Source organism: Leptodactylus fuscus, chromosome 2, assembly GCF_031893055.1.
Source record: "Leptodactylus fuscus isolate aLepFus1 chromosome 2, aLepFus1.hap2, whole genome shotgun sequence".
Classification (NCBI taxonomy): domain Eukaryota; kingdom Metazoa; phylum Chordata; class Amphibia; order Anura; family Leptodactylidae; genus Leptodactylus; species Leptodactylus fuscus.
This window is the reverse complement of record NC_134266.1, coordinates 98,088,990-98,115,244: the sequence shown is the minus strand read 5'-3', so window position 1 is coordinate 98,115,244 and position 26,255 is coordinate 98,088,990. Positions and strand designations below refer to the sequence as shown.

Sequence of the window (26,255 nt, the reverse complement as noted above, 5' to 3'; positions counted from 1 at the left end):
ACTGCACAAATATCACCATGCTAAAAAGACCACACTGAAACACATCACACTGTTATGAGTACTTGTCACATCCTAGCACTGACCTACAGAAAACAGAATTTTTCAGAGACACAACTCTGCTCCCAGCAGTTAAAGGGGTAAGATTAGAAAACATGGCTGATTTCTGTTTCTTAGGAAGTGACATCTCATCCACTGGTCACGTGGCCATGCTGCAGTTCAGTCTTTAGCATAGCCATGTGACCAACGGACATTAGGTCACTTCCTGAAAAGCAAGCAGCCATGTTTTCTAATCCTGCACAACCCCATTAAGCACTGTCCATTGACTGCAGTCTGCCAAAGCCTGTTTTTTAAAAAAAAAAACAAAACAAACAATCCAGTCCATGGGATTTCCATGTTCCTCCTAGTCAAACTGCTGTACATTTAGGCAAAATCAGTCCATGCAGTCTATTCTGTGTGCAGCATGTTACAGAGTTACACTAAATTGTTTCTCTTTAAACTATATACCAGCCTTCTCAGCTTCTCCTGCTACAGTCTCAAATAATCCCTTTATTTTGAAAATCCCTACACAACAAAACCAATGTAATCTTTTGACTGGATTTCCACTTTAAAGGGGTTGTACAGGATTTAAAAAAAAAAAAAACACATACTGTTCCCTGTGCTCTCATACGTGGTCTGGTCCTGCTGCTTCAATGTTTTCTTCTGGTGGAAGTCTCCACCACACATCACCACTGAGGCCAATCAGCGGCCTCAGCAAAGGACACGGGCCATCACTACCCATGATGTCCTTTGGTACTTTCCATATGTTTCTGAGGCTGCTGACTGGTCTCAGCTATCATGTGACCGATGATGTCAGTCAGTGGCCTAAGAAAAGGGACACGGGACGTCACAGCCAGCGAGGACTTCCGCCGCAAAAAAATATTGAAGCAGCAGGACTGGACCATGCTGGGAGGCATTGGGATAGGTAAGTATGTGGTGTTGTTTTTTTTCCCACCTTTTACATATAAGATAGACCTCTTTAAGGCTAAGGCCCTATGCTGCTTGTTAGAGATTTTAATGTGGTTTACAAAGCCGGGAGTTGACTGAGCAGAAGGGAAATATAAGTGCATGTACTTCTGCCATTAATTCTGTAGCCGCTCCTGGGTTTGGCTTTAAAATAAAAAAAAAAAGCTTTTCCTTCACCGTGGGGCCTTAGGCTGGTCTTGCATGGCCATAATGTAAGTCCACAATTGCGGACTATTTGCGGACACATTATATTCAGTGTGGCCTCTTACACCACTGTATATTTTATCCGTGGTGTGCTAGGCCGCAACTGAGGTCTGCACTTTATAGAGCAGGTCCGCAAAGGCTGTGAATTCAGGGGCTGCACGGACTCTCCCATAGAAGTCTATGGGCGAGTGAGGCAGTTCACGGGTGTCTGCGGTGTCTATGTTGCTGATCAGCAACTTGCGGACCGTAAAATCATTACGGCTGTGTAAGACCAGCCTTAGTCTAGTCTACAGATGTGCCATATTACTCTTAGTGCTTATCTCAGCTGATAGTAGAGTGTAAAGGGAAACAGCAGGGCAGTATGACAGTAATAGATGTGCGTTCTGTGTGATAACTGAATAAATACTTTATTGCCTGGCATATTGTTATACTGTGTGTGAGAGAGTAGAGGAATCCCTAGCAGCATGAAAACAACCATTGTGTATAGAGCTGCAGGTAACTGTGTTTTCCTAATTAAATGAGATATAATTCCATCCTGTAAAAACTTACAAGATGACATTTAGGAGCCTGTGTGATACTGACTTTTTCTGCCTTCCATTTTCTTTTCAGATAATGCAATGGAAACCCCAATAGCTAATTCTGGGGCCGTGCTACATAAGGGTTGAGGTATTCCTCTATGCACAAGCCAACCCACTTCCTCCCCTTGCATATGCAGCCTCAATCCGGACATGACTGTCTTTGGCCAGAACTGTGAGCTGCTCTCTCTTGTTTGATGTTACCATTGTCTCAATGTTTCATGTATTCCATCCTTTTGAATGACTGAACTGTTACTGATCCACGCTGTCTGCACTAGGACTTTCCCCTGTGGCCGCTGATTCGTGAATCTGAAGAAGCAGCAGTGTTAAGGCACGGCCCTTCTTCAATGTGACTCTATATCTTAATGCATACTACAGTCATTATTTGACATTTCGACAGTTGCCAATCCCAGTGTTGCATTTGTCTGTCTCTTGAGATTTTTTTTTTTTTTTTTGCAGCAGGAGATTATTTCTTTGCTTTGGATAGACAATGATGATACTTATTTTCGGTCTCACCATGGTTGGTTACACCATTATGCCTAATGAATTTTATACTTAAGCCATTCCCAGCAAGTCATGTCTTTTACTTAGCATCTGCTATATATGAAACATATCCGTTCATTTCCATTATTTAAGCTACTTCATTGCCACTGAGCACTTTCTATCAAAATCTGATTTCCTCAAGTGTCCTTTTCCTGGCTTGTCATTTTTTACACATCTGTATTGGTGCCTTTGCTGTCACAATCTACAGCTACCTACCTGCTTCACAGCTTCTTGGCCCAGTGATTTCCAGCCCCTTTGCCCTGCTGAGATGCATGCCTTTATATGTCTGGTGCCAAACACCAAGGCTATAGATTTAAAGTTTTTGATGCCGCTAACAATTCCATGCTCGCTTGTATCTACACAACTCTTTTGTCAACTTTTTTTTTTTTTTAACTAAAGGTCTATTTTGCATTACACATGGACAGTTACTTCTCTGCACACTGACTTTTATTTGTATACAGTATTAAAATGGTGAGACATGCAATGTGTTGTGTTTTTATTGATTTGTTCTTCTACAGTACGTTCACCATGAAACCCGATGCGTTGATGGCTTTTCCTCTGAGATCTTTGTCTTGTCACATTACAAAGTGAAAAATAAAGTCATTATATATCTTATCACAGGAATGTGAATTCACCAGATCATTTTCTAGTCTAAAGAACTTTTTAGCCTGTGTAGTGCACAGGAAGTTTGATAAAAATAGAGAAGGAAAACGGACTGCATGTACTCCAAAGTTCAGTATAAGTTACTCTATAGGTTAAGTTGTGTTAGGAGGGGGGAGCTCCTAGAAGCAGATTGGCTTTCTTTTGGTTCTTCTCTTTTCTTATGACAGTTCGAATATCTGCAAACCCAATTCGGAGACAGTACTGTATGAGATGTTAGATGCCTCTTGCGGGCATGGTCATGTCTTCATAAATAGCTGCCTATGTCTGGCAATGCCAGTTATTGATCTGCTACCAGCTACTGTTTTTGTAGAGCTGGTAGACTTGCCACCACCTACATACCTGTTTCCTTACTATCGTATAAGTATGAAAGGGTTGTCGGTGCTTACACAAAATATAATTTTTCAAGGTCTTGTTACGGGATACAATCCTGTTTGAAAAAGAAGATTCTTAGCAAAATCTACTGTGAGATTCAAAACAGTCCACAATCCTTTAGTGTCTCCTTGATAATGATATCAGTCACCGCATCAAACACAAACTTAACGTTTTGCGTGTCCGTGGCACAGGTCATGTGACCATAGACTTCCTTGACATCTTTCCGCATGTTTAGGTCAAGAAACTGGTTCTTGATGTAATTACCAGCATCTTCATATGTGTTTGGACCTGTCATCATAAAAATATATATGTTGAAATACTGAAATTAATGGCATTAGACATTGACTTGGTACAAGATGTAAATATTTTTCATAGCTGGCACTCACCATCATAGTCTGGAAAGCAAATGCTTAGATGAACTTTCTTGATTTTCTGTTCAAAAAGATCCTTCTTGTTTAGGAACAGCACTATGGACGTGGCAGCAAAGAACTTATGGTTACAAATGCTGTTGAACAGATGAAGAGATTCATGCATCCTGTTCTGTAAAGAATAGAAATGTCACTTCTTTACTACACTTTTCCCACTAAGGAGGAGTTTACACTACCATTGGTAATGTACGGTATATAAAACTGTATGTGCCCCAGGTTGTGAAAGGTCCTCTTTAAATGAAACAATGGTCAAGCATTATGCACTAATGCTCCAGCCAAAGTTCTACAAAGTCATCTCTGTTCTCAACCATCTCCGTTATTCCTCTAGGTACTGCATGTAGTGTTCATGCTTGACCACCATTCTGTTTAAACTGGCTTTTCAAGGAACCTCATGATCAGTGAGGTCTAAATCAATCCCCTTTTCCATATAAAAGAGCCTTTTGTTTTTGCATCATATTACACGAGAAACTTAACTTACCACTTCCTCATCTTCTACCAGTACCATGTCATATGCACTTAATGCGCCACAGAATATAATGCAAGTGACCCCTTCAAAACAGTGTATCCATTTCTTGCGTTCTGACCTTTGTCCACCCACGTCAAACATTCTAAAAAAAAATTACTTTTATCAGAGCATTAAGATAAGTCATCACATTCTCTCAAATAGGTTGGCTTAACAAAGCCATTGGCAGTATATCATTCAAAATTATATCAGTAGTTAGAGCAACCATGATCCTGCCAGCCAGTCATTTGTGTCATATCCTAATGATATGCCACAAATTATTTTAAAGGCCCTTTTAAGGCCAGGCCCATGTTCAAATTTGATGGGATTCTGGCGAATGTTGCATATAATTATACCTACGAAACGCTGGCATTCTCATTATAGCTATAACAGAAGCAGAAAGCCTACAGATGAAAACTCTGCGGACTTTCTGTGAAAAGCTCAGTGGAAAAAAGAGCAATGTGTTTCCACTGCATTTTTTTTTTTACAGCAGTGCTTTTTTTTTTTTTTTTTGTGCTACAGCTCACTATGTGGCACCTTAGCCTAAACGGAGTTTGGAGGCTTTTTAACCCATTGATTTAATTGTGTTACGTGCGCTAAATGGAACCCATTGAAGTCAATGGGATTCTATTTTGCAGCGCTGATCCTTACACAAGTTATTGTGTAAGAATCAGTGCTGCGTTACATTGTGTGCATGCACCCTAAGGCTACATTCACATTAAGGTCAAACCCCATCAAAATATCTTACTGAAATTGGCGGATGAAGAAGTCTTGTACACCCTTTTTTCACCTGCCGCTTTCAGTTTAAAACAACAGACACCCAACGGACCCCAGCATAGTCCATGGGTTCATTTGAGCTCCGTATGTAACTGCTGTTTTAGTGGTCCATCTGTCTGTTGTGCTGTTCTTCTGAAGGACCAGAACAATGGACAGCTGATGCTAGTGGGAACCTACAGCCACTGTGTTGCTGGTTTAATATGCGTCACACTGGTGACAGATTTACTGTTTTCTCGGGGGCCACACGGTGGCTCAGTGGTTAGCACTGCAGCCTTGCAGCGCTGGAGTCCTGGTGTTCAAATCCCGCCATGGGCAAAAAACCATCTGTAAGGAGTTTGTATGTTCTCCCCGTGTTTGCGTGGATTTCCATCCCATATTCCAAAAAAAAAAAAAGACATACTGATAGGGAAAAATGTACATTGTGAGCTCTATGTGGGGCTCACAATCTACAAAAAAAAAAAAAAAAAGATTTACTGTTTTCTCAACCAAATATTCTCAGGTATTTTACTTTTTTTTTTGTGTGGCTAATGGACAATAGCGCTGATGCAAGATACCGAACTATCAGCTGTGAGCATGAGATCTCACTGCCTACCAAAGGAACTACCACATGTTATCGTGATAGCTGCATATGTCCCTCACCTCTGCAAAAAAACGTTTTTTTTTGCCTGTTATATCTACATGCTATGACCCCTGGGTGGGCTGGGATCAGCAATGCTTTTAGTGATAATGTACAATTCTTATATAAACAAGTATGGTTATTGATTTGTGTATTTTTTTAAGAATCCAAAATGCACAAACCTGAAGTGCAGATCTTTAAATGAGAACTGAGTCTCTATGATTCCTGTAGTTTTCACTCGGGAGCGGAGGACATCTTGCTCATTTGGCAGGTAGTTGGGTGCGGTAATCCTGTCCAGTTGGTTAAGGTAACTAGCGTGAAGAAAAAGAAAGCCAGTAGAATAGTTTGATAAATCTGCCCCATTGCTCCACTATGTGAAATACAAACTTTGTTGCCCATAGCAACCAAACAGCACTGCTTTCATTTCTTAAGATCATAATACAACTGTGCTTGGTTGTTAAGGACCAGTTCACACGGAGTTTACGGGCACGCATTCTGGCACGTATACACTTGTCAGAATGTGAGTGCTCAAAACAGATCCCAGTGAGCTGCTGAAATGCTGGAACAATCACGGGCACAGAGCGAGGAATGAGTTCAGCGGCAGGCCAGCTCGACAGCTGCAGAAACGCTGGAGCAGACGGATTATCAACACCAACAACATGCTCATTATATGACATTTCAGCGAGGTACTGAGATGCTGGAACAATCACAGGCACAGTGCATGAAACAAGTTCAGCAACAGACCAGCTTGAGAGCTGCCAAAACGCCGGAGCATGCGGATCATCAACGCCAACAACACGCTCATTATATGGCGTCCCAGCGAGCTGCTGAGATGCCGAAACAATCACAGGCACGGTGTGAGGAACAAGGTCAGCAGCAAGACAGCTTGTGAGCTGCCAAAATGCCGGAGCAGGCAAACCATCGACAGCAGCAATTTGCTGAATATAGGCGGATCATCAACGCCAACAACCCGCAGACTAAGTCGCGGGCAGAAGCTAGTAAATAAATAAAAACGGGTGAGAAATTGGAAAGTGGACAATTTGTAAGCATATGTTCACACGCCAAAATTTGTAGAGGATGGTCTATTGCTTCAAAGTGCCCTCCGAAAACCAGCGCTAATGTGCCGCCCATTGTTTTCCTCTTGCCACAGTTGCCATGGCACAATCGCCATGGAAACCACAGAGTGATGCTCATGCCTGATTAGCCCCTTTGTATATACGGCTAATCACTCCTGCAGAACCAAGAGCCCACTGCCATCCCTGGCTTTCTGCTGTGGGCTCTATACGGCTGTTTGCTTGGTAGAGAATTGTGAGGGGAAATACTGTGTGAACATACCCTAAATGGATATTTAAGTATATTTATCAAAGCAAAAGGTTTAAAAAGCACATGTTAATGGTGCAAAATATTCTTTGGAAACAATGATTAGACAGTAAATCAGGGACAATTGTTGTATTATATGTGTCATATTTAGTGAGATAGAATAAAGAATCTCCCTTTCCATGGTAAAGATGATCTATACACCTCTTGTATGATCTATGGTGACACTCACTATGGTGCAGAGTCATTGAGCTGGTATTCTGCTGCCCTTTCAAAGGAGGCTTGTACCCCGTCATCTTTCCAGAGCTTCTTGATCACATCTACAAGTTCTGGAGGCATTGTGCCTTCCTCAATAGAGTCTGCAAGGTGGCAAAGGAGGCGACCATCATCCTGTGAGAATATACACATCAAATACAAAAATGAGAGCAATTCACCCAATTCCTTGGCAACTCATCCTAGAAATAACTGCAATGACTACTTTCAGCCAGTAGAGAGTGTCACAGGCTTTAGGATGGTGATACGTTAGCATGAAATCTCTTACTCAATGGTCATTTACACTGGGTTTACACTTTTTATCCCATGGTCATTAACCCTTTAAGAACGTCGGGTAGTTTGCACAGTAATGCTCAGCAACTTCTTTTCATATTTTCCTACTTTATTTTTCTGTCAACATAGCTATGTGAGGGCTTATCCTTTGGGTGACGAATTGCAGTTGTCATTTTGCACCATTTTTGGGTACATATGTTATGATAAGCTTTAGTTAACTTTTCTGGGGATTCATGTGAAAAACTCATGATTTTGTCATAATTTTTTGCATTTTGTTTTTACGGTGTTTAATTCTACATTAAAAATTACATGGCAGCTTTGTCCGGTGGGTCATTACAATTACAGCGATACCATATTTATATTGGTTTTATTAGGTTTTACCACTTTTACAAATAAAACGTCACTTTTTGAAAATGAACAACTTTCCTGGGGTCACTAAATTCTGATGCCTACAACTTTTTTTTACTGATTTGTTGACAAGAGATATCATATAACCCGTGACTCACCCCCCTGACGTCCCAGAAGATGGCCGACAGCGACGGAGAATGCAGGGGGATCGGGAGATAGGTAAGTAAAAGAGATGAGTGAGTACTGTTCGGATCAGCCGATCCGAACAGCACGCTCGCATAGAAATGAATGGACGTAGCCGGCACGCGGGGGGTTAAGCGGCCGGCCGCCGTCAAAGCGGAAGTACCAGGTGCATCCATTCATTTCTATGGAGCGTGCTGTTCGGATCGGCTGATCCCAACAGTACTCGCTCATCTCTAGTAAGTAACAGTAGTTTGTTATGTTTGTATCCCTCTGGGTCTCCGATTATTATACTCTGGGACAGTGGCGTAACTAGGAATGCCAGGGCCCCGTGGCGAACTTTTGACATGGGGCCCCCTCCAAGAGGGGTACATGGGTGTGCAGGCTGTTTGTGAATAAGAGGGTGATGTGGGGTGCAGGGTGTGTATAACATACCTCCCAACCGTCCCGATTTCCGCGGGACAGTCACGATTTGGGTGACATGTCCCGCGATCCCGGTTGGAGGAAGGTATGTCCCGATTTCAACTCAGATCTGCGTCCAGAGGACGCAGATCTGAGTTGAACACATATGCGGCTGAAGCAAGGAGCTGACACAGGTCAGCTCCTCGCTTCGCCGCTGCCCGCCTCTCTCCCTGACACACACGGCTGAAGCTGCTCGCGTGCTCGCTTCGCCGCTGCGTCTCTCTCTCGCTGACACATGCGGCTGAAGCGAGGAGCTGACCTGTGTCAGATCCTCGCTTCGCTGCTGCCGCCGGCTCCTGGCTTGTAGACGCGATGTACAAGCCAGGAGCCGGCGGCAGCAGCGAAGCGAGGAGCTGACACAGGTCAGCTCCTCGCTTCAGCCGCATGTGTCAGCGAGAGAGAGACGCAGCGGCGAAGCGAGCACGCGAGCAGCTTCATGTGTCAGGGAGAGAGGCGGGCAGCGGCGAAGCGAGGAGCTGACCTGCGTCAGCTCCTTCCTTCAGCCGCATGTGTCAGCGAGAGAGGCGGGCAGAGAGCGGCGAGGGAGCGGAGGAGAAGGTAAGTTTAATGTGGAGGTGGAACGTGAATCTGGGGGCAGATGAAGGAGAGGATGGCATGACACTGGGGGCAGAGATGGAGAGGACGGCATGACACTGGGGGCAGAGATGGAGAGGACATGAATCTGGGGGCAGAGATGGGGGACATGAATCTGGGGGCAGAGATGTGGGGACATGAATCTGGGGGCAGATATGGAGGGACATGAATCTGGGGGCAGATATGGAGGGACATGAATCTGGGGGCAGAGATGGAGTGGACATGAAACTGGGGGCAGAGATGTGGGGACATGAATCTGGGGGCAGAGATGGAGTGGACATGAATCTGAGGGCAGAGATGGGGGACATGAATCTGGGGGGCAGAGATGGAGAGGACATGAATCTGGGGGCAGAGATGGAGGGACATGAATCTGGGGGCAGAGATGGAGGGACAGGAATCTGGGGGCAGAGATGGAGGGACAGGAATCTGGGGGCAGAGATGGAGGGACAGGAATCTGGGGGCAGAGATGTGGGACATGAATCTGGGGGCAGAGATGTGGGGACATGAATCTGGGGGCAGATATGGAGGGACATGAATCTGGGGGCAGAGATGGAAGAGGGACATGAATCTGGGGGCAGAGATGGAGTGGACATGAAACTGGGGGCAGAGATGGAGAGGACATGAATCTGAGGGCAGAGATGGGGGACATGAATCTGGGGGCAGAGATGGAGAGGACATGAATCTGGGGGCAGAGATGGAGGGACATGAATCTGGGGGCAGAGATGGAGAGGACATGAATCTGGGGGCAGAGATGGAGGGACATGAATCTGGGGGCAGAGATGGAGGGACATGAATCTGGGGGCAGAGATGTGGGGACATGAATCTGGGGGCAGAGATGGAGAGGACATGAATCTGGGGACAGAGATGGAAGAGGGACATGAAACTGGGGGCAGATGAAGGGTGTATATGAAACTGGGGGAGAGATAGAGGGGGACATATAATTTACGGGTGACTGTAGGAGGATTATACTGTGTGCGGGCACATGAAAAATTAACGAGTGGGCGGAGTCAACACAAAAGTGGGCGGGGCTAAATTTCCCGCGGCGCGCTACGCTATGGTATAAGCAAGAGGGGAAATGGGGGTGCAAGCTGTGTGCAAAGAAAGAGGATGATCTGGAGGGGGATACCCCCCATTCCACCACACTCTTGCTCACCCACAGCCTGCACCCCCATTCCCCCTTCTTTCTCACACACAGTCTGCGCCCCCATGTACCCCTCTTGCTCACAAACAGCCTACAACACCCATTCCCTCCTCTTGCTCAGATAGGGCAGAATGGGGGGTGCAGAATGTGAGTAGGAGGGGTACATGTGCAGGCTGTATGTGAGAAAGGAAGGAATGGGGGTGCAGACTTTCTCACACACAACCTGCACACTCATGTACCCCTCTTCCTCACAGCCTATATCCCATACCCCCATTGTACACTGACCTGTACAATCCAGGTAGCTCCGCCCACAAAAGAGACTGAGTCTATGTTAGTAGATTAAAGGACCTTTGATGATGTCACGATGATGTCATGTCTCAAGTCCTTCAATCTACTAGTATAGATGCCGGCACAGGGCCTGGGGAGAGCGGGCAGGAGATAGAAGTTTCTCCTGCCTGCTGTCGCTATGCAAGTGCTGGGAGGCAGCAGGGGCCCGGACAGCAGGAGACCCCTGCTTGGGTGCAGTAGTAAAGGCAGCAATTGCTGCCTTTACTACTGTTAAAAGATGGACTGTGGAGGAGACAGCTCCTCTCCATCTTCAGGCAGCCCCCGACACTGCAGTAAATAGGGCCCGTTAACTGCTGGAGTTACTCCAGCAGGTAATGGCCTATTTAAAAAAAAAAAACGGCAGTGGTAGCAGCTGTCACCGTGCCCCCTAGTATCCCAGGCCCTGTGGCAGCTGCCTCTGCTGCTACCACGGTAGTTACGCCCCTGCTCTAGCGTCCGAAAAGACCCCAGAGTATAATAATTGTTCATGTGTGTCCACAATGGGACATAATACTGTGTACTGGGGCAACAATGGGACATAATACTGTGTGCAGGGGCAACAATGGGACATAATACTGTGTACTGGGGCTAGTATGGGACATAATACTGTGTGCAGGGTTATTACATTTTAATACAGTGTGCGCAGAAATGCGCGGGAGGGGGGGTGGTAGGGGTCAGTCAGTCGAGGTCTTCAGCGTCAGTCGGGGGACCCCATGTCAAAAGTTCACCACGGGGCCCGCCATTCCTAGTTACGCCACTGCCGGCAGCTAGTCCTGGGCCTCGGCTGAGTGCCAGACATAATGCATTACATCACTATAATATTACGGCACTGAGTGTTAGGATTAGTTCACACGTGAATACCGTGTAGTGTAATTTGGTCCAGAAAAAAAACGCTTCCTAATTAGGAATCAGTTTTTGGATCTGGAGGTGTTTTTTGGAGCGCTTTTTGGTAAAAACCACTTCAGAAAACGCTAGGCGATTTTTCCCTCCAGGACAGTGAATGGGCCGTGAAATAAAAACGCATCGCAGTTTTTGGTCACAGTTTTTGCCAAAAAAAAAACGCAACGCGGTTTCTGCCTCCCATTCACTTCTATTGACTTCCTGAGGCGGAATCCGCCTCAAGAAAGGTCATGTTGCTTCTTTTTTTGCATGTTGCCGCTAACGGAAAAAGGAACGCTAGCGGTCTCCATATACCACCATTGTGAGGGGGTGGATTATGACGTGGATTCCGCACCACAATCCGCCCCCTCTGTGCCCGTGTGAATGGGCCCTTAACTTTACACTATAGCGCTATAGTTCGGCACGGAGCAGGAAGTGAAATTGAAAACCTCTGGTCTACTGGCATAGTAAAATTGTGCCTATTCATTACTGCAAATAAAAAACATGGTGTGAACTAGAGATGAGCGAACAGTGTTCTATCGAACTCATGTTCGATCGGATATTAGGCTGTTCGGCATGTTCGAATCGAATCGAACACCGCGTGGTAAAGTGCGCCATTACTCGATTCCCCTCCCACCTTCCCTGGCGCCTTTTTTGCTCCAATAACAGCGCAGGGTAGGTGGGACAGGAACTACGACACCGGTGACGTTGAGAAAAGTAGGCAAAACCCATTGGCTGCCGAAAACATGTGACCTCTAATTTAAAAGAACAGCGCCGCCCAGGTTCGCGTCATTCTGAGCTTGCAATTCACCGAGGACGGAGGTTTCCGTCCAGCTAGCTAGGGCTTAGATTCTGGGTAGGCAGGGACAGGCTAGGATAGGAAGGAGAAGACAACCACAACAGCTCTTGTAAGAGCTAAATTCCAGGGAGAAGCTTGTCAGTGTAACGTGGCACTGACGGGCTCAATCGCCGCAACCCAGCTTTCCCAGGATCCTGAATGGAATACACTGTCAGTGTATTCCCGTATACCCAATATATACCCCCGATACCCGTTCCAACGGTGTGCCCCCCCACCTTCACCCCAGAAATACCCTGCAAGTCCCCTAGCAATAGAATTGGGGCTATATACACCCACTATTTTTGCTACTGCCATATAGTGCCATTGTCTGACTGGGAATTCAAAGAATATATTGGGGTTACGTGCACCCACAATTTTTACTACTGGTATACAGTGCCAGTTTCTGACTGGGAATTCAAAGAATATATTGGGGTTATAAATACCCTCATTTCTTGCTACTGGTATATAGTGCCATTGTCTGACTGGTAATTCAAAGAATATATTGGGGTTACGTGCACCCACAATTTTTACTACTGGTATACAGTGCCAGTTTCTGACTGGGAATTCAAAGAATATATTGGGGTTACAAATACCCTCATTTCTTGCTACTGCCATATAGTGCCAGTTTCTGACTGGTAATTCAAAGAATATATTGGGGTTACGTGCACCCACAATTTTTACTACTGGTATACAGTGCCATTGTCTGACTGGGAATTCAAAGAATATATTGGGGTTATAAATACCCTCATTTCTTGCTACTGCCATATAGTGCCAGTTTCTGACTGGTAATTCAAAGAATATATTGGGGTTACGTGCACCCACAATTTTTACTACTGGTATACAGTGCCATTGTCTGACTGGGAATTCAAAGAATATATTGGGGTTATAAATACCCTCATTTCTTGCTACTGGTATATAGTGCCATTGTCTGACTGGGAATTCAAAGAATATATTGGGGTTACGTGCACCCACAATTTTTACTACTGGTATACAGTGCCAGTTTCTGACTGGGAATTCAAAGAATATATTGGGGTTACAAATACCCTCATTTCTTGCTACTGCCATATAGTGCCAGTTTCTGACTGGTAATTCAAAGAATATATTGGGGTTACGTGCACCCACAATTTTTACTACTGGTATACAGTGCCAGATTCTGACTGGGAATTCAAAGAATATATTGGGGTTACAAATACCCTCATTTCTTGCTACTGCCATATAGTGCCAGTTTCTGACTGGTAATTCAAAGAATATATTGGGGTTACGTGCACCCACAATTTTTACTACTGGTATACAGTGCCATTGTCTGACTGGGAATTCAAAGAATATATTGGGGTTATAAATACCCTCATTTCTTGCTACTGCCATATAGTGCCAGTTTCTGACTGGGAATTCAAAGAATATATTGGGGTTATAAATACCCTCATTTCTTGCTACTGGTATATAGTGCCATTGTCTGACTGGGAATTCAAAGAATATATTGGGGTTACGTGCACCCACAATTTTTACTACTGGTATACAGTGCCAGTTTCTGACTGGGAATTCAAAGAATATATTGGGGTTACAAATACCCTCATTTCTTGCTACTGCCATATAGTGCCAGTTTCTGACTGGTAATTCAAAGAATATATTGGGGATACGTGCACCCACAATTTTTACTACTAGTATACAGTGCCATTGTCTGACTGGGAATTCAAAGAATATATTGGGGTTATAAATACCCTCAGTTCTTGCTACTGGTATATAGTGCCAGTTTCTGACTGGGAATTCAAAGAATATATTGGGGTTATAAATACCCTCATTTCTTGCTACTGGTATATAGTGCCATTGTCTGACTGGGAATTCAAAGAATATATTGGGGTTATAAATACCCTCATTTCTTGCTACTGGTATATAGTGCCATTGTCTGACTGGGAATTCAAAGAATATATTGGGGTTACGTGCACCCACAATTTTTACTACTGGTATACAGTGCCAGTTTCTGACTGGGAATTCAAAGAATATATTGGGGTTACAAATACCCTCATTTCTTGCTACTGCCATATAGTGCCAGTTTCTGACTGGTAATTCAAAGAATATATTGGGGATACGTGCACCCACAATTTTTACTACTGGTATACAGTGCCATTGTCTGACTGGGAATTCAAAGAATATATTGGGGTTATAAATACCCTCATTTCTTGCTACTGGTATATAGTGCCATTGTCTGACTGGGAATTCAAAGAATATATTGGGGTTACGTGCACCCACAATTTTTGCTACTGGTATATAGTGCCAATTTCTAACTGGGAATTCAAAATGCGCAAGGCTCCCAGAAAGGGACGTGGACGAGGCCGTGGGCGAGGTCGGGGGAATGGTTCTGGGGAGCAAGGTAGCAGTGAAGCCACAGGGCGTCCCGTGCCTACTCCTGTGGGGCAGCAAGCATTGCGCCACTCCACAGTGCCAGGGTTGCTTGCCACATTAACTAAACTGCAGGGTACAAACCTTAGTAGGCCCGAGAACCAGGAACAGGTCTTGCAATGGCTGTCAGAGAACGCTTACAGCACATTGTCCAGCAGCCAGTCAGACTCTGCCTCCTCTCCTCCTATTACCCAACAGTCTTGTCCTCCTTCCTCCCAAAATTCCCAAGCTTCACAGAACAATAACCCCAACTGTCCCTGCTCCCCAGAGCTGTTCTCCGCTCCTTTCATTGTCCCTCAACCTGCCTCTCCACGTCACGATTCCACGAACCTAACAGAGGAGCATCTGTGTCCAGATGCTCAAACACTAGAGTCTCCTCCATCTCCGTTCGATTTGGTGGTGGATGACCAGCAACCCACCCTCATCGACGATGATGTGACGCAGTTGCCGTCAGGGCATCCAGTTGACCGGCGCATTGTGCGGGAGGAGGAGATGAGACAGGAGTTGGAAGAGGAAGTGGTGGATGATGAGGACACTGACCCGACCTGGACAGGGGGGATGTCAAGCGGGGAAAGTAGTGTGGATGTTGAGGCAAGTGCAGCACCAAAAAGGGTAGCTAGAGGCAGAGGCAGAGGTCAGCAGCTTAGGCGAAGCCAGGCCACACCCGGAATCTCCCAAGATGTTCCAGTTCGTACCCAGCCCCGAAAAACTCCCACCTCGAGGGCACGTTTCTCGAAGGTGTGGAGTTTTTTCAAGGAATGCGCCGAGGACAGATATAGTGTTGTCTGCACAATTTGCCTCTCGAAATTGATTAGGGGCTCTGAGAAGAGCAACCTGTCCACCACTTCAATGCGCCGTCATTTGGAATCCAAGCACTGGAATCAGTGGCAGGCAGCAACGGCAGGACAAAGGCCGCCTGCCGTTCACGCCACTGCCACTGCCTCTGCCACTGCCTCTGCCTCTGCCACTGCCACTGCTGACTGTGCTGGCGATGCACTCCAGAGGACGAGCCAGGACACCACTTCATCTGCCTCTGCCACTTTGTTGACTTCTCCCTCATCCTCCCCTGTTCCTGTCTTATCTCCTTCTCCTGCACCATCAAAGGCACCATCAGGCGCTTCTTTACAACAACCCACCATCTCTCAGACATTGGAGCGGCGGCAGAAATACACTGCTAACCACCCACACGCGCAAGCCTTGAACGCCAACATCGCTAAACTGCTGGCCCAGGAGATGTTGGCGTTCCGGCTTGTTGAAACTCCCGCCTTCCTGGACCTGATGGCAACTGCGGCACCTCGCTATGCCGTCCCTAGCCGTCACTACTTCTCCCGGTGTGCCGTCCCCGCCTTGCACCAGCACGTGTCACTCAACATCAGGCGGGCCCTTAGTTCCGCGCTTTGCACAAAGGTCCACTTGACCACCGACGCGTGGACAAGTGCATGCGGACAGGGACGCTACATTTCACTGACGGCACACTGGGTGAATGTAGTTGAGGCTGGGACTGCTTCCCAAACTGGCCCGGTGTACCTCGTCTCCCCGCCTAACATTCCTGGCAGGGACACGAGAAGAACACCCCCCTCCTCCTCCTCCTCTACCGCCTCCTCCTCCGCCACCGCCTCCTCCTCCGCCACCGCCTCCTCCTCCGCTGTTAGATTGACCCCAGCTACGAGTTGGAAACGTTGCAGCACTGGCGTTGGTAGACGTCAGCAGGCTGTGCTGAAGCTGATCAGCTTGGGGGACAGACAGCACAGATGCCCTCCTCGATGAGACGGCAATATGGTTTGAGCCGCTGCACCTGGGCCCAGGCATGGTCGTTTGTGATAACGGCCGGAACCTGGTAGCAGCTCTGGAGCTTGCCGGACTCCAACATGTTCCATGCCTGGCCCACGTCTTCAACCTAGTGGTGCAACGTTTCCTAAAGAGCTACCCCAATGTTCCAGAGCTACTGGTGAAAGTGCGGCGCATGTGCGCCCACTTTCGCAAGTCGACAGTAGCCGCTGCTAGCTTAAAATCTCTCCAGCAACGCCTGCATGTGCCACAACACCGGCTTTTGTGCGACGTCCCCACACGCTGGAACTCAACGTTTCAGATGTTGAATAGAGTGGTTGAGCAGCAGAGACCTTTGATGGAATACCAGCTACAAAACCCTAGGGTGCCACAAAGTCAGCTGCCTCAGTTTCACATCCATGAGTGGCCATGGATGAGAGACCTTTGTGACATCCTACGGGTCTTTGAGGAGTCCACAAGGAGGGTGAGCTCTGAGGATGCGATGGTGAGCCTTACAATCCCGCTCTTGTGTGTTCTGAGAGAATCCCTGATTGACATCAGGGATAACTCAGATCACACAGAGGAGTTAGGGATAGCATCCGATCCGTCACAGCTGGAGAGTAGATCCACACATCTGTCCGCTTCACTGCGTTTAATGGAGGAGGAGGAGGAGGAGGAAGAAGAGTTGTCCGATGATGTGATGGTGATACAGGAGGCTTCCGGGCAACTTCGAATCATCCCATTGTTGCAGCGCGGATGGGTAGACATGGAGGATGAGGAGGAAATGGAGATTGAACTTTCCGGTGGGGCCAGAGGAGTCATGCCAACTAACACTGTGGCAGACATGGCTGAGTTCATGTTGGGGTGCTTTACAACCGACAAGCGTATTGTCAAAATCATGGAGGACAACCAGTACTGGATCTTTGCTATCCTTGACCCCCGGTATAAAAACAACATCTCGTCTTTTATTCCGGTAGAGGGGAGGGCCAATCGCATCAATGCTTGCCACAGGCAATTGGTGCAGAATATGATGGAGATGTTTCCAGCATGTGACGTTGGCGGCAGGGAGGGCAGTTCCTCCAGTAGGCAACCAAGTTCTCACCGGTCCACACAAACGAGGGGCACACTGTCTAAGGTCTGGGACACCTTGATGGCACCCCCTCGCCAAAGTGCCGCCACGGAGGGTCCTAGTGTCACCAGGCGTGAGAAGTATAGGCGCATGTTGCGGGAATACCTTTCCGACCACAGCCCTGTCCTCTCTGACCCCTCTGCGCCCTACACGTATTGGGTGTCGAAGTTGGACCTGTGGCTTGAACTTGCCCTATATGCCTTGGAGGTGCTGTCCTGTCCTGCCGCCAGCGTCCTATCTGAGAGGGTGTTCAGTGCAGCCGGTGGCATCATCACTGACAAGCGCACCCGTCTGTCAGCTGAGAGTGCCGACCGGCTCACTTTGATAAAAATGAACCACCACTGGATAGAGCCTTCATTTTTGGGCCCACCTGTGTAAAGCACCCCAACATGAAACTCCATGTCTGTACTCAACCTCTCCAATTCCTCCGCATCCTCATACTCATCCACCATAAGCGTTGCACAATTCTGCTAATACTAGGCTCCCTCCACCCTGATTTCCCCCAACTCTGCTGGTTAGAGGCTCCCTCCACCCTGATTTCCACCAACTCTGCTGGTTAGAGGCTCCCTCCACCCTGCTTTCCCACAACTCTGCTGGTTAGAGGCTCCCTCCACCCTGCTTTCCCACAACTCTGCTGGTTAGAGGCTCCCTCCACCCTGCTTTCCCACAACTCTGCTGGTTAGAGGCTCCCTCCACCCTGCTTTCCCACAACTCTGCTGGTTAGAGGCTCCCTCCACCCTGATTTCCACCAACTCTGCTGGTTAGAGGCTCCCTCCACCCTGCTTTCCCACAACTCTGCTGGTTAGAGGCTCCCTCCACCCTGATTTCCACCAACTCTGCTGGTTAGAGGCTCCCTCCACCATGAATTGGTCCAAACTGGGCTGTTTAGCGGCTCCCTCCACCATGAATTGGTCCAAACTGGGGTTTTTAGAGGCTCCCTCCACCATGAATTGGTCCAAACTGGGCTGTTTAGAGGCTCCCTCCACCATGAATTGGTCCAAACTGGGGTTTTTAGAGGCTCCCTCCACCATGAATTGGTCCAAACTGGGGTTTTTAGAGGCTCCCTCCACCATGAATTGGTCCAAACTGGGCTGTTTAGAGGCTCCCTCCACCATGAATTGGTCCAAACTGGGGTTTTTAGAGGCTCCCTCCACCATGAATTGGTCCAAACTGGGCTGTTTAGAGGCTCCCTCCACCATGAATTGGTCCAAACTGGGGTTTTTAGAGGCTCCCTCCACCATGAATTGGTCCAAACTGGGGTTTTTAGAGGCTCCCTCCACCATGAATTGGTCCAAACTGGGGTTTTTAGAGGCTCCCTCCACCATGAATTGGTCCAAACTGGGCTGTTTAGAGGCTCCCTCCACCATGAATTGGTCCAAACTGGGGTTTTTAGAGGCTCCCTCCACCATGAATTGGTCCACACTGGGCTGTTTAGAGGCTCCCTCCACCATGAATTGGTCCAAACTGGGGTTTTTAGAGGCTCCCTCCACCATGAATTGGTCCAAACTGGCCTGTTTAGAGGCTCCCTCCACCATGAATTGGTCCAAACTGGGGTTTTTAGAGGCTCTCTCCACCATGAATTGGTCCAAACTGGGCTGTTTAGAGGCTCCCTCCATCATGAATTGGTCCAAACTGGGGTTTTTAGAGGCTCCCTCCACCATGAATTGGTCCAAACTGGGGTTTTTAGAGGCTCCCTCCACCATGAATTGGTCCAAACTGGGGTTTTTAGAGGCTCCCTCCACCATGAATTTGCCCAAACTGGGCTGTTTAGAGGCTCCCTCCACCATGAATTTGCCCAAACTGGGCTGTTTAGAGGCTCCCTCCACCATGAATTTGCCCAAACTGGCCTGTTTAGAGGCTCCCTCCACCATGAATTGGTCCAAACTGGGGTTTTTAGAGGCTCTCTCCACCATGAATTGGTCCAAACTGGGCTGTTTAGAGGCTCCCTCCATCATGAATTGGTCCAAACTGGGGTTTTTAGAGGCTCCCTCCACCATGAATTGGTCCAAACTGGGGTTTTTAGAGGCTCCCTCCACCATGAATTGGTCCAAACTGGGGTTTTTAGAGGCTCCCTCCACCATGAATTTGCCCAAACTGAGCTGTTTAGAGGCTCCCTCCACCATGAATTGGTCCAAACTGGGGTTTTTAGAGGCTCCCTCCACCATGAATTGGTCCAAACTGGGGGTTTTTAGAGGCTCCCTCCACCATGAATTTGCCCAAACTGGGCTGTTTAGAGGCTCCCTCCATCATGAATTGGTCCAAACTGGGGTTTTTAGAGGCTCCCTCCACCATGAATTGGTCCAAACTGGGGTTTTTAGAGGCTCCCTCCACCATGAATTGGTCCAAACTGGGCTGTTTAGAGGCTCCCTCCACCATGAATTGGTCCAAACTGGGGTTTTTAGAGGCTCCCTCCACCATGAATTGGTCCAAACTGGGCTGTTTAGAGGCTCCCTCCACCATGAATTGGTCCAAACTGGGGTTTTTAGAGGCTCCCTCCACCATGAATTGGTCCAAACTGGGGTTTTTAGAGGCTCCCTCCACCATGAATTGGTCCAAACTGGGGTTTTTAGAGGTTCCCTCCACCATGAATTTGCCCAAACTCTGCTGGTTAGAGGCTCAATCCACTCTGATTTTCAAAACAAATGTTGGTGCCAACCTCAACTTACTACAAGGGCCAAATTCACTGCTGGTGACAAGCTCTCCTCACTGCAAGTGCCAAATACACATGTTTCAAGGTGTTTTCCTACTGTCAGAGAGGTGGTATTGAGTGTGTAAAGTGTGTAGTTGTTAGGCTGTGATGTTGGGGTAATAGAGGGTCTTTGGTGTGTTAGATGCCCCCAGACATGCTTCCCCTGCTGTCCCAGTGTCATTCCAGAGGTGTTGGCATCATTTCCTGGGTTGTCATAGTGGACTTGGTGACCCTCCAGACACGGATTTGGGTTTCCCCCTTAACGAGTATCTGTTCCCCATAGACTATAATGGGGTTCGAAACCCGTTCGAACACACGAACATTGAGCGGCTGTTCGAATCGAATTTCGAACCTCGAACATTTTAGTGTTCGCTCATCTCTAGTGTGAACCCATTCTGAAAACCTGAAAGTCATCATAAATAAATCACTGCATGTTCTATCAGATTTCATATCTTAGACTGTATTTGAGATACTGAAGAGTTTTGCACACAGTGTGTGTCTAAGGACAGAGTCTTTAACAAGCTCTTTTATCCAAAATGGAAAATTTCCTCCCCCCCCCCCTTCTTTCCTCATTGAAATTAGAAAGCAATGTTTAGGCCTTTTTCATAAAATCGCCATTTTTGTAATGTCTCACACATGTTTGGAGAAAACATTGATTTCAATGTGTCTATTCACGTCAGTTATTTTGCTGATATGCCAAAAAAAAAAAAAACAGACATTTTCTATTGGTTTTTAATGGCTGTAAGACGGATTGAAAAGCGAATGTGGAATGGATTGAAATGGCCCTCAAAAGCAGACGTTCTTGGCTTTTAGGGCCGTGAAAAATGCCACTGTGATGTGACTAAGGCCTTAAACCAAAAAATTCCCAGGTACTTTATAGTTTTGGTGCAGTTCACAGTATAACTAAACTTTTATAATTTTATAATAACTTTTAAAATTTTATTTTACTTTTTTCATAACTCCATAGTTCAGGCTTTTTGATTTCTAGTAATGGGAGGGATTGCTATTCTAATGAGAGACAGGGAGGGTGGGAGTGGTTAGTAATGGTGGGATTGCTATTCTAATGAAAACAGGGAGGGGGAGTGTAGGAGTGAGGAGAGGAGGGGGGCTTGAGTGAAAGGGAGTTAGTGCAGCAGCTTATACGTGAAGTCTGCATAGCAGGAAGCTACAGCATGTAAAAAAACACAGAGGATGCCAGGAGCTGCAAGAGACACTCAGAAATCACTCTAATAACTGCTAAAGTTATATGGGTGTATTTCTTAACCCATTACTAGCACTCTCACACCTGTATGAAAAAAAAATAAAAATTCTACCCTGAAAACCCTTTTAACCTCTAACTGTCTTTTTAGGTGACTGTTAAAAATAAGTAGCATGATTTCTGGCTGTTATTTAACTTGTACTGTATTCTGTATTTCCTCTTTTCAGACCCTCAAGTATAATAATCGGAGCCCCAGGGGAGGTGAGCGAACATAATAAACAGTGTTACTCACCTCTATGGGATCCAATGTTAATCCTAGCAGGCTTCGGGCCTGTATGTTAATGTCTGAGACATCATGTGGTGTGGGATATTACCATATAGGCCTGAAGCCTGTGCTAGCAGTACCATACAGGCCTGAAGCCTGTGCTAGCAGTAACAGCCTGTTACTGCTAGCACAGGCTTCAGGCCTGTATGGTAATGTCCCAGATGTCTGGGACATTACCATGCAGGCTCAAAGCCTGCTAGGATTAACATCGGAGAGGTAAGTAACACTGTTTATTATGTTCCCTCACCTCCCCTGGGTCTCTGAATATTATACTTCGGGGTCTGAAATAAACCCGAAGTATAATAATAGTTGATGGGTGGGCCACTATGGGGCATAAGAGTTGGCTGGGCAACTGTGGGGCATAATAGAGGTTGCAGGATCCACTGTGGCCCCCGCAACCTCTATTATGCCCCACAGCGGCCCCTGAAATCTCTGTTATGCCCCACAGTGGGCAACAACCTCTATTATGCCCATAGGAACCTGATGAAGGCATTTTTTACTGCACTTTTGATTTATGTAAAATGTGTTGACAGTGCACTAACACTAACTTACCGCTTTGCTTGGGTCAGCATAATCGATACCAAGAGTGGACATAGCACGGATTATAGCAAGGATTGACTGTAGCACATTGCCATATATAATTGACTTGAACTCCATGCATTCTTCCTCTGTGTATCCATCTTGATGTATAATCCTCAAAAAAAGAATTAATATAATTATTATTGAATAGTTACTAATACTCATTTAAGAGCCAGAAGGTGTTAAATTAAGTAGTATGGTAATTTATAGGCAGTGTAAAGTATATAAAAACCTTTATGTATTAAATAGTTGTCTGTACTCACTTCATTTGCTTCACAATAGTGCTCTTTCCAGACTCTCCAGCACCTGCAGAGAAACCAGCATTATTGTTATGTTATATATGGTAAGATTAACTATTTTATGAGTATAGGGAGTGAAGCTCTGTGACTCAGTCCTCAAAGCAAATGAATTTCTTGCTTAGAAAGGGTGAGCATGACCCTGTTTAACACTCTGGAGAATGGAATGAATGTCTCACATGGGTTCATGTCATTCTATAGAAATCACTGAATTTAGACAGCCATAAAGATAAGAACCTATGTATGTGACTTTTGGCACACCCGGTTCTCCTTTCTATAAGTTACGCACTTGACAAAGGGCGTTGGCCCGAAACGCGGTGATTGTTTGCGTTGTGCAATCTTCTCCATTTTTTATCAATAAAACTCATTGGACCTGTGACTGCCATCCTTTGCCTTATTCTTCTACTATAAAGATAAGAACCTGGGAACTGTGAATTGTTTACATGTAAATACTAATAAGCCTCTTCCCCCCTCCCTCCTGAAATTCTATCCCTATGTGTCCTGTTATACATAAATATGCATCCTTCAGAAATTGTATTTAGTTATATCTGAAGAAGCCAAAGAGCTTCGAAACGTTATATTCTGTCATCATTATGAGTTAGCCATTAAAAAAGGTATCATCTACTGAAGTTTTTTGTTTTTTATATTGGATAAAAGATGAGATACAGTTGGGCACAGAGGGATACAGTTTATTTTGCATGGGATCCTGTTGAAAATTTGCCTGCAGATGTTGCAGCTAGGCCTACAAATTCTGCACACATATAGGTTGCAAAGCTTGTCACATAAGTGTTCGATTGGTGATAAATCTGGAAACCAGACAGGACAAGGAAGTATTGCAATCTGGCGGTGACATCCCGGGGAATTCTTGCTGGTTATGTACGAGTATTATCCTGAGGAAAAATGCCAGTTGAATGCTCTACCATGAGAGGTAACACAGAAAAGACAGGATTCAAGAGCTCACCACAAGATTCCAAATGTAAACCCAACCTGAAACGTCCGTGTCCGTTCAGACTTTTGTGCTATCCTCCGGCCATATGGTACAGCGCAGGAGGTGTGTCCAGCTATGATTTTATGCTTTTCGGTTTCTTATTGTACTCTGTCTGAACACAGCTCTATTCATCCTCCACGACACCCATCTCTTCCACTGTTTGTTTCCCTCTGCTCCTCAAACAGTTAACCTCAGTCTTGATTATGTGATTGACATCCTTCCTTTCCAATCAAGCCTGGGGCAGATTCTTGACATTCTATATAAAGTTTTCTAACCCACACCTTAGGGCTTGCTATTGGTCTCTCTAAAGCATGCTAGCAGCTTTCTCATGTATCTCTGTTCTTGTTTTTCCTCAGACTTGTATATTCGTTCAGTTCTTGTTTTGTTGCTGCTGCCTGACTGTTCAGACCATTGACTATATTCCTACCTGTTCTCCTTTGTTTGTCTTTTCTGCATTTGTATTTGCACTTGTGACATAGGAAGGGACTGACACCCAGTTGTCCTCTACTGCTTTGGGTAGTTGAGGCAAGCAGGTAGGGACTTTGAGATGGATCTAGTATTAGGGCTCATTGTCCTTGTCTTCCTTTGTTTTTCTGGGACGTTCATAGCAGACAAAACCTAACAGGTTTCATAACACAACCATTGTTGGATGGCATGTATTAAAGTCAATAATCTCTCAACAAAAATTGCCTTTGAGAGCCTTTATAGGGCAGGACAGAATAATTTGTATGGCAAGACCCAGTGTCTAATCGAACCACACTTATTATTTCCATATCTGCCAATGGAAAAAGTAGCAGTGGTATAGGGGTTTACAATGAAGGGTATGAGGAAATACCATTTCAATGGTTTGGTATATTATATCTGTTGTAAAGATAGACAAGAGGGAACAAACAATAGCATGAATATTTTAGAAGGAAAGTAAAAGGCAACTAAATTTAGACAAAAGGGTAGAGTTGTAAAGGTAGAACTTTAGCTGTGCAGAGAGATTTTTGTATCACAACCTAGACATGATGTCAATGACATTTACATTTCAGATGTACGGTACTTTATTTTAGTCCATCTTATCTAAATCTTACTAAGGTCAGGTATCTAAACTGTGATACACATTGGGTTAGAGGAGAGGATTAACAGGAATTTCCCCGTTAATCTTTTCTCTATTAAGCGCTTTATACTACACTGAATAATTTCATTTACATTTCGTACATACACAAACATATGTATATTTAATATTTATCTCCAAAAGGTCTTACACACTGATACTTTGTGAACAAAGGGTTGTTGCATTGTTCAGGCAAGTATTTTAATTGTCAGCATGAGTAATGCTTTAAAGGACTTTGCCAGTGCACTGGAATTATTCATAATGTAATCACATTACAAAATCTTCAATCTAATGACTGTCAGATGCTATTATACTTATTATAGTTACATAATATAATCATTGTGCAGTCCCCACTAGTGGTGTACTTGAGTAATCATGTCTGTATTAGAGTTAATCATGGTCGCTGTACAGTTTTTCTGTGCATGACAAAAGCTGTGCCCATTCATGGGTTGGACAGCAGAGAAGTCATGCTGGAAATTACTGGAAGACTAGCCACAATTATATGCAACTGAAATATAGGTTTCCAGTCCAAGCTGTGCTAGATATTTTATAATCATTACAACATTTCAAAATTTTTTCAAATAGTGTCATATTCACTAGAAATGAGAGTCACATGTCTCTCACTGTATGTCACTAAGGATCATCATTCTAACTTGTATCTAATTGTTTATCTTCTATCTAATTTAGGGTGGGTTCACATGGCGCTTTTTTTTTTAAATTAAGAACCGCATGTTTTTTTTTATTTGAAGTAATGAGTAGCACATTTTTACTATACCAGTAAACTAGAGATATTCAAGTTAATCACCATTAGCCTTCTGGTGAAATGTACAGAAACATTATTATCATTTAAAGAAGCATCGTGTGAACCCAGCCTAGTCTAAACTGATGAGCACCATCTTCACCAATTCTGTTGTACATCAATGACCTATCATCACCATTAAATGCAATGTTTCTCACCAAGCAGTAGTAGTTTTACTGTCTTTGCATCTTTTGCTGCATCTTCTTGTAGCTTTTTCTCTAGCTCTTTAGATCTCTTTGCCAGCTCTTTGTCTTCTGCACTTGCTCCACTTCCCATTTCTGTATCTCCACTCGTTGTCGTGTTATCCTCCAGTGCCTGTGAAATAGGTGTAAGCAAGCTTCCTTCTTGATCCTCCCTGGCCTCCACGATGTCCTGCTATTTTCCAGTCTTTGATGGCCTTGTGTCCCTTATTATCTTTATCGATTTTTCAGAGGAATATCACCTTTAAATTTTTTGTTCTTAAATCCAGCTTCTCAGTTATTGCACTTCACCTTGTTCTCTATGTTCAGTATACCTTACCTATCTCTTTCCATTCTTTTTTAGCTATTTGCTTTCATATTTTATACAGGATAGAATTTTCTAGGTGGCCTCATCATGTCTCTTAGTGTATGTCTTCTTCCTTCTTCCTTTCTCTTTCTGTGATTGCTGTTAGATGAGCTTCTTGGACTGAAAAAT

The 26,255-nt window shown here is 45.3% G+C and overlaps 2 protein-coding genes across 2 annotated transcripts in view; one reads left to right on the top strand and one right to left on the bottom strand.

The window, feature by feature from the left end:
* Positions 1-2,940, top strand: part of GNAI3 (G protein subunit alpha i3) — a 39,627-nt gene extending 36,687 nt beyond the window's left edge. Inside the window, exon 9 of the mRNA XM_075264344.1 lies at positions 1,816-2,940. The gene's annotated coding sequence lies outside the window, so the exon portion shown is untranslated. The remainder of the gene's footprint in view (positions 1-1,815) is intronic.
* GNAT2 (G protein subunit alpha transducin 2) lies at positions 2,931-26,255 on the bottom strand. The gene is made up of 8 exons (XM_075264343.1): positions 25,739-26,255; positions 22,662-22,704; positions 22,372-22,513; positions 7,232-7,389; positions 5,865-5,993; positions 4,266-4,395; positions 3,746-3,899; positions 2,931-3,647 (listed from the first exon to the last, which is right to left on the bottom strand). Exons 1-8 carry the CDS (start codon positions 25,854-25,856, stop codon positions 3,457-3,459), a joined length of 1,065 nt encoding a protein of 354 aa, XP_075120444.1. The 5' UTR covers positions 25,857-26,255; the 3' UTR covers positions 2,931-3,456.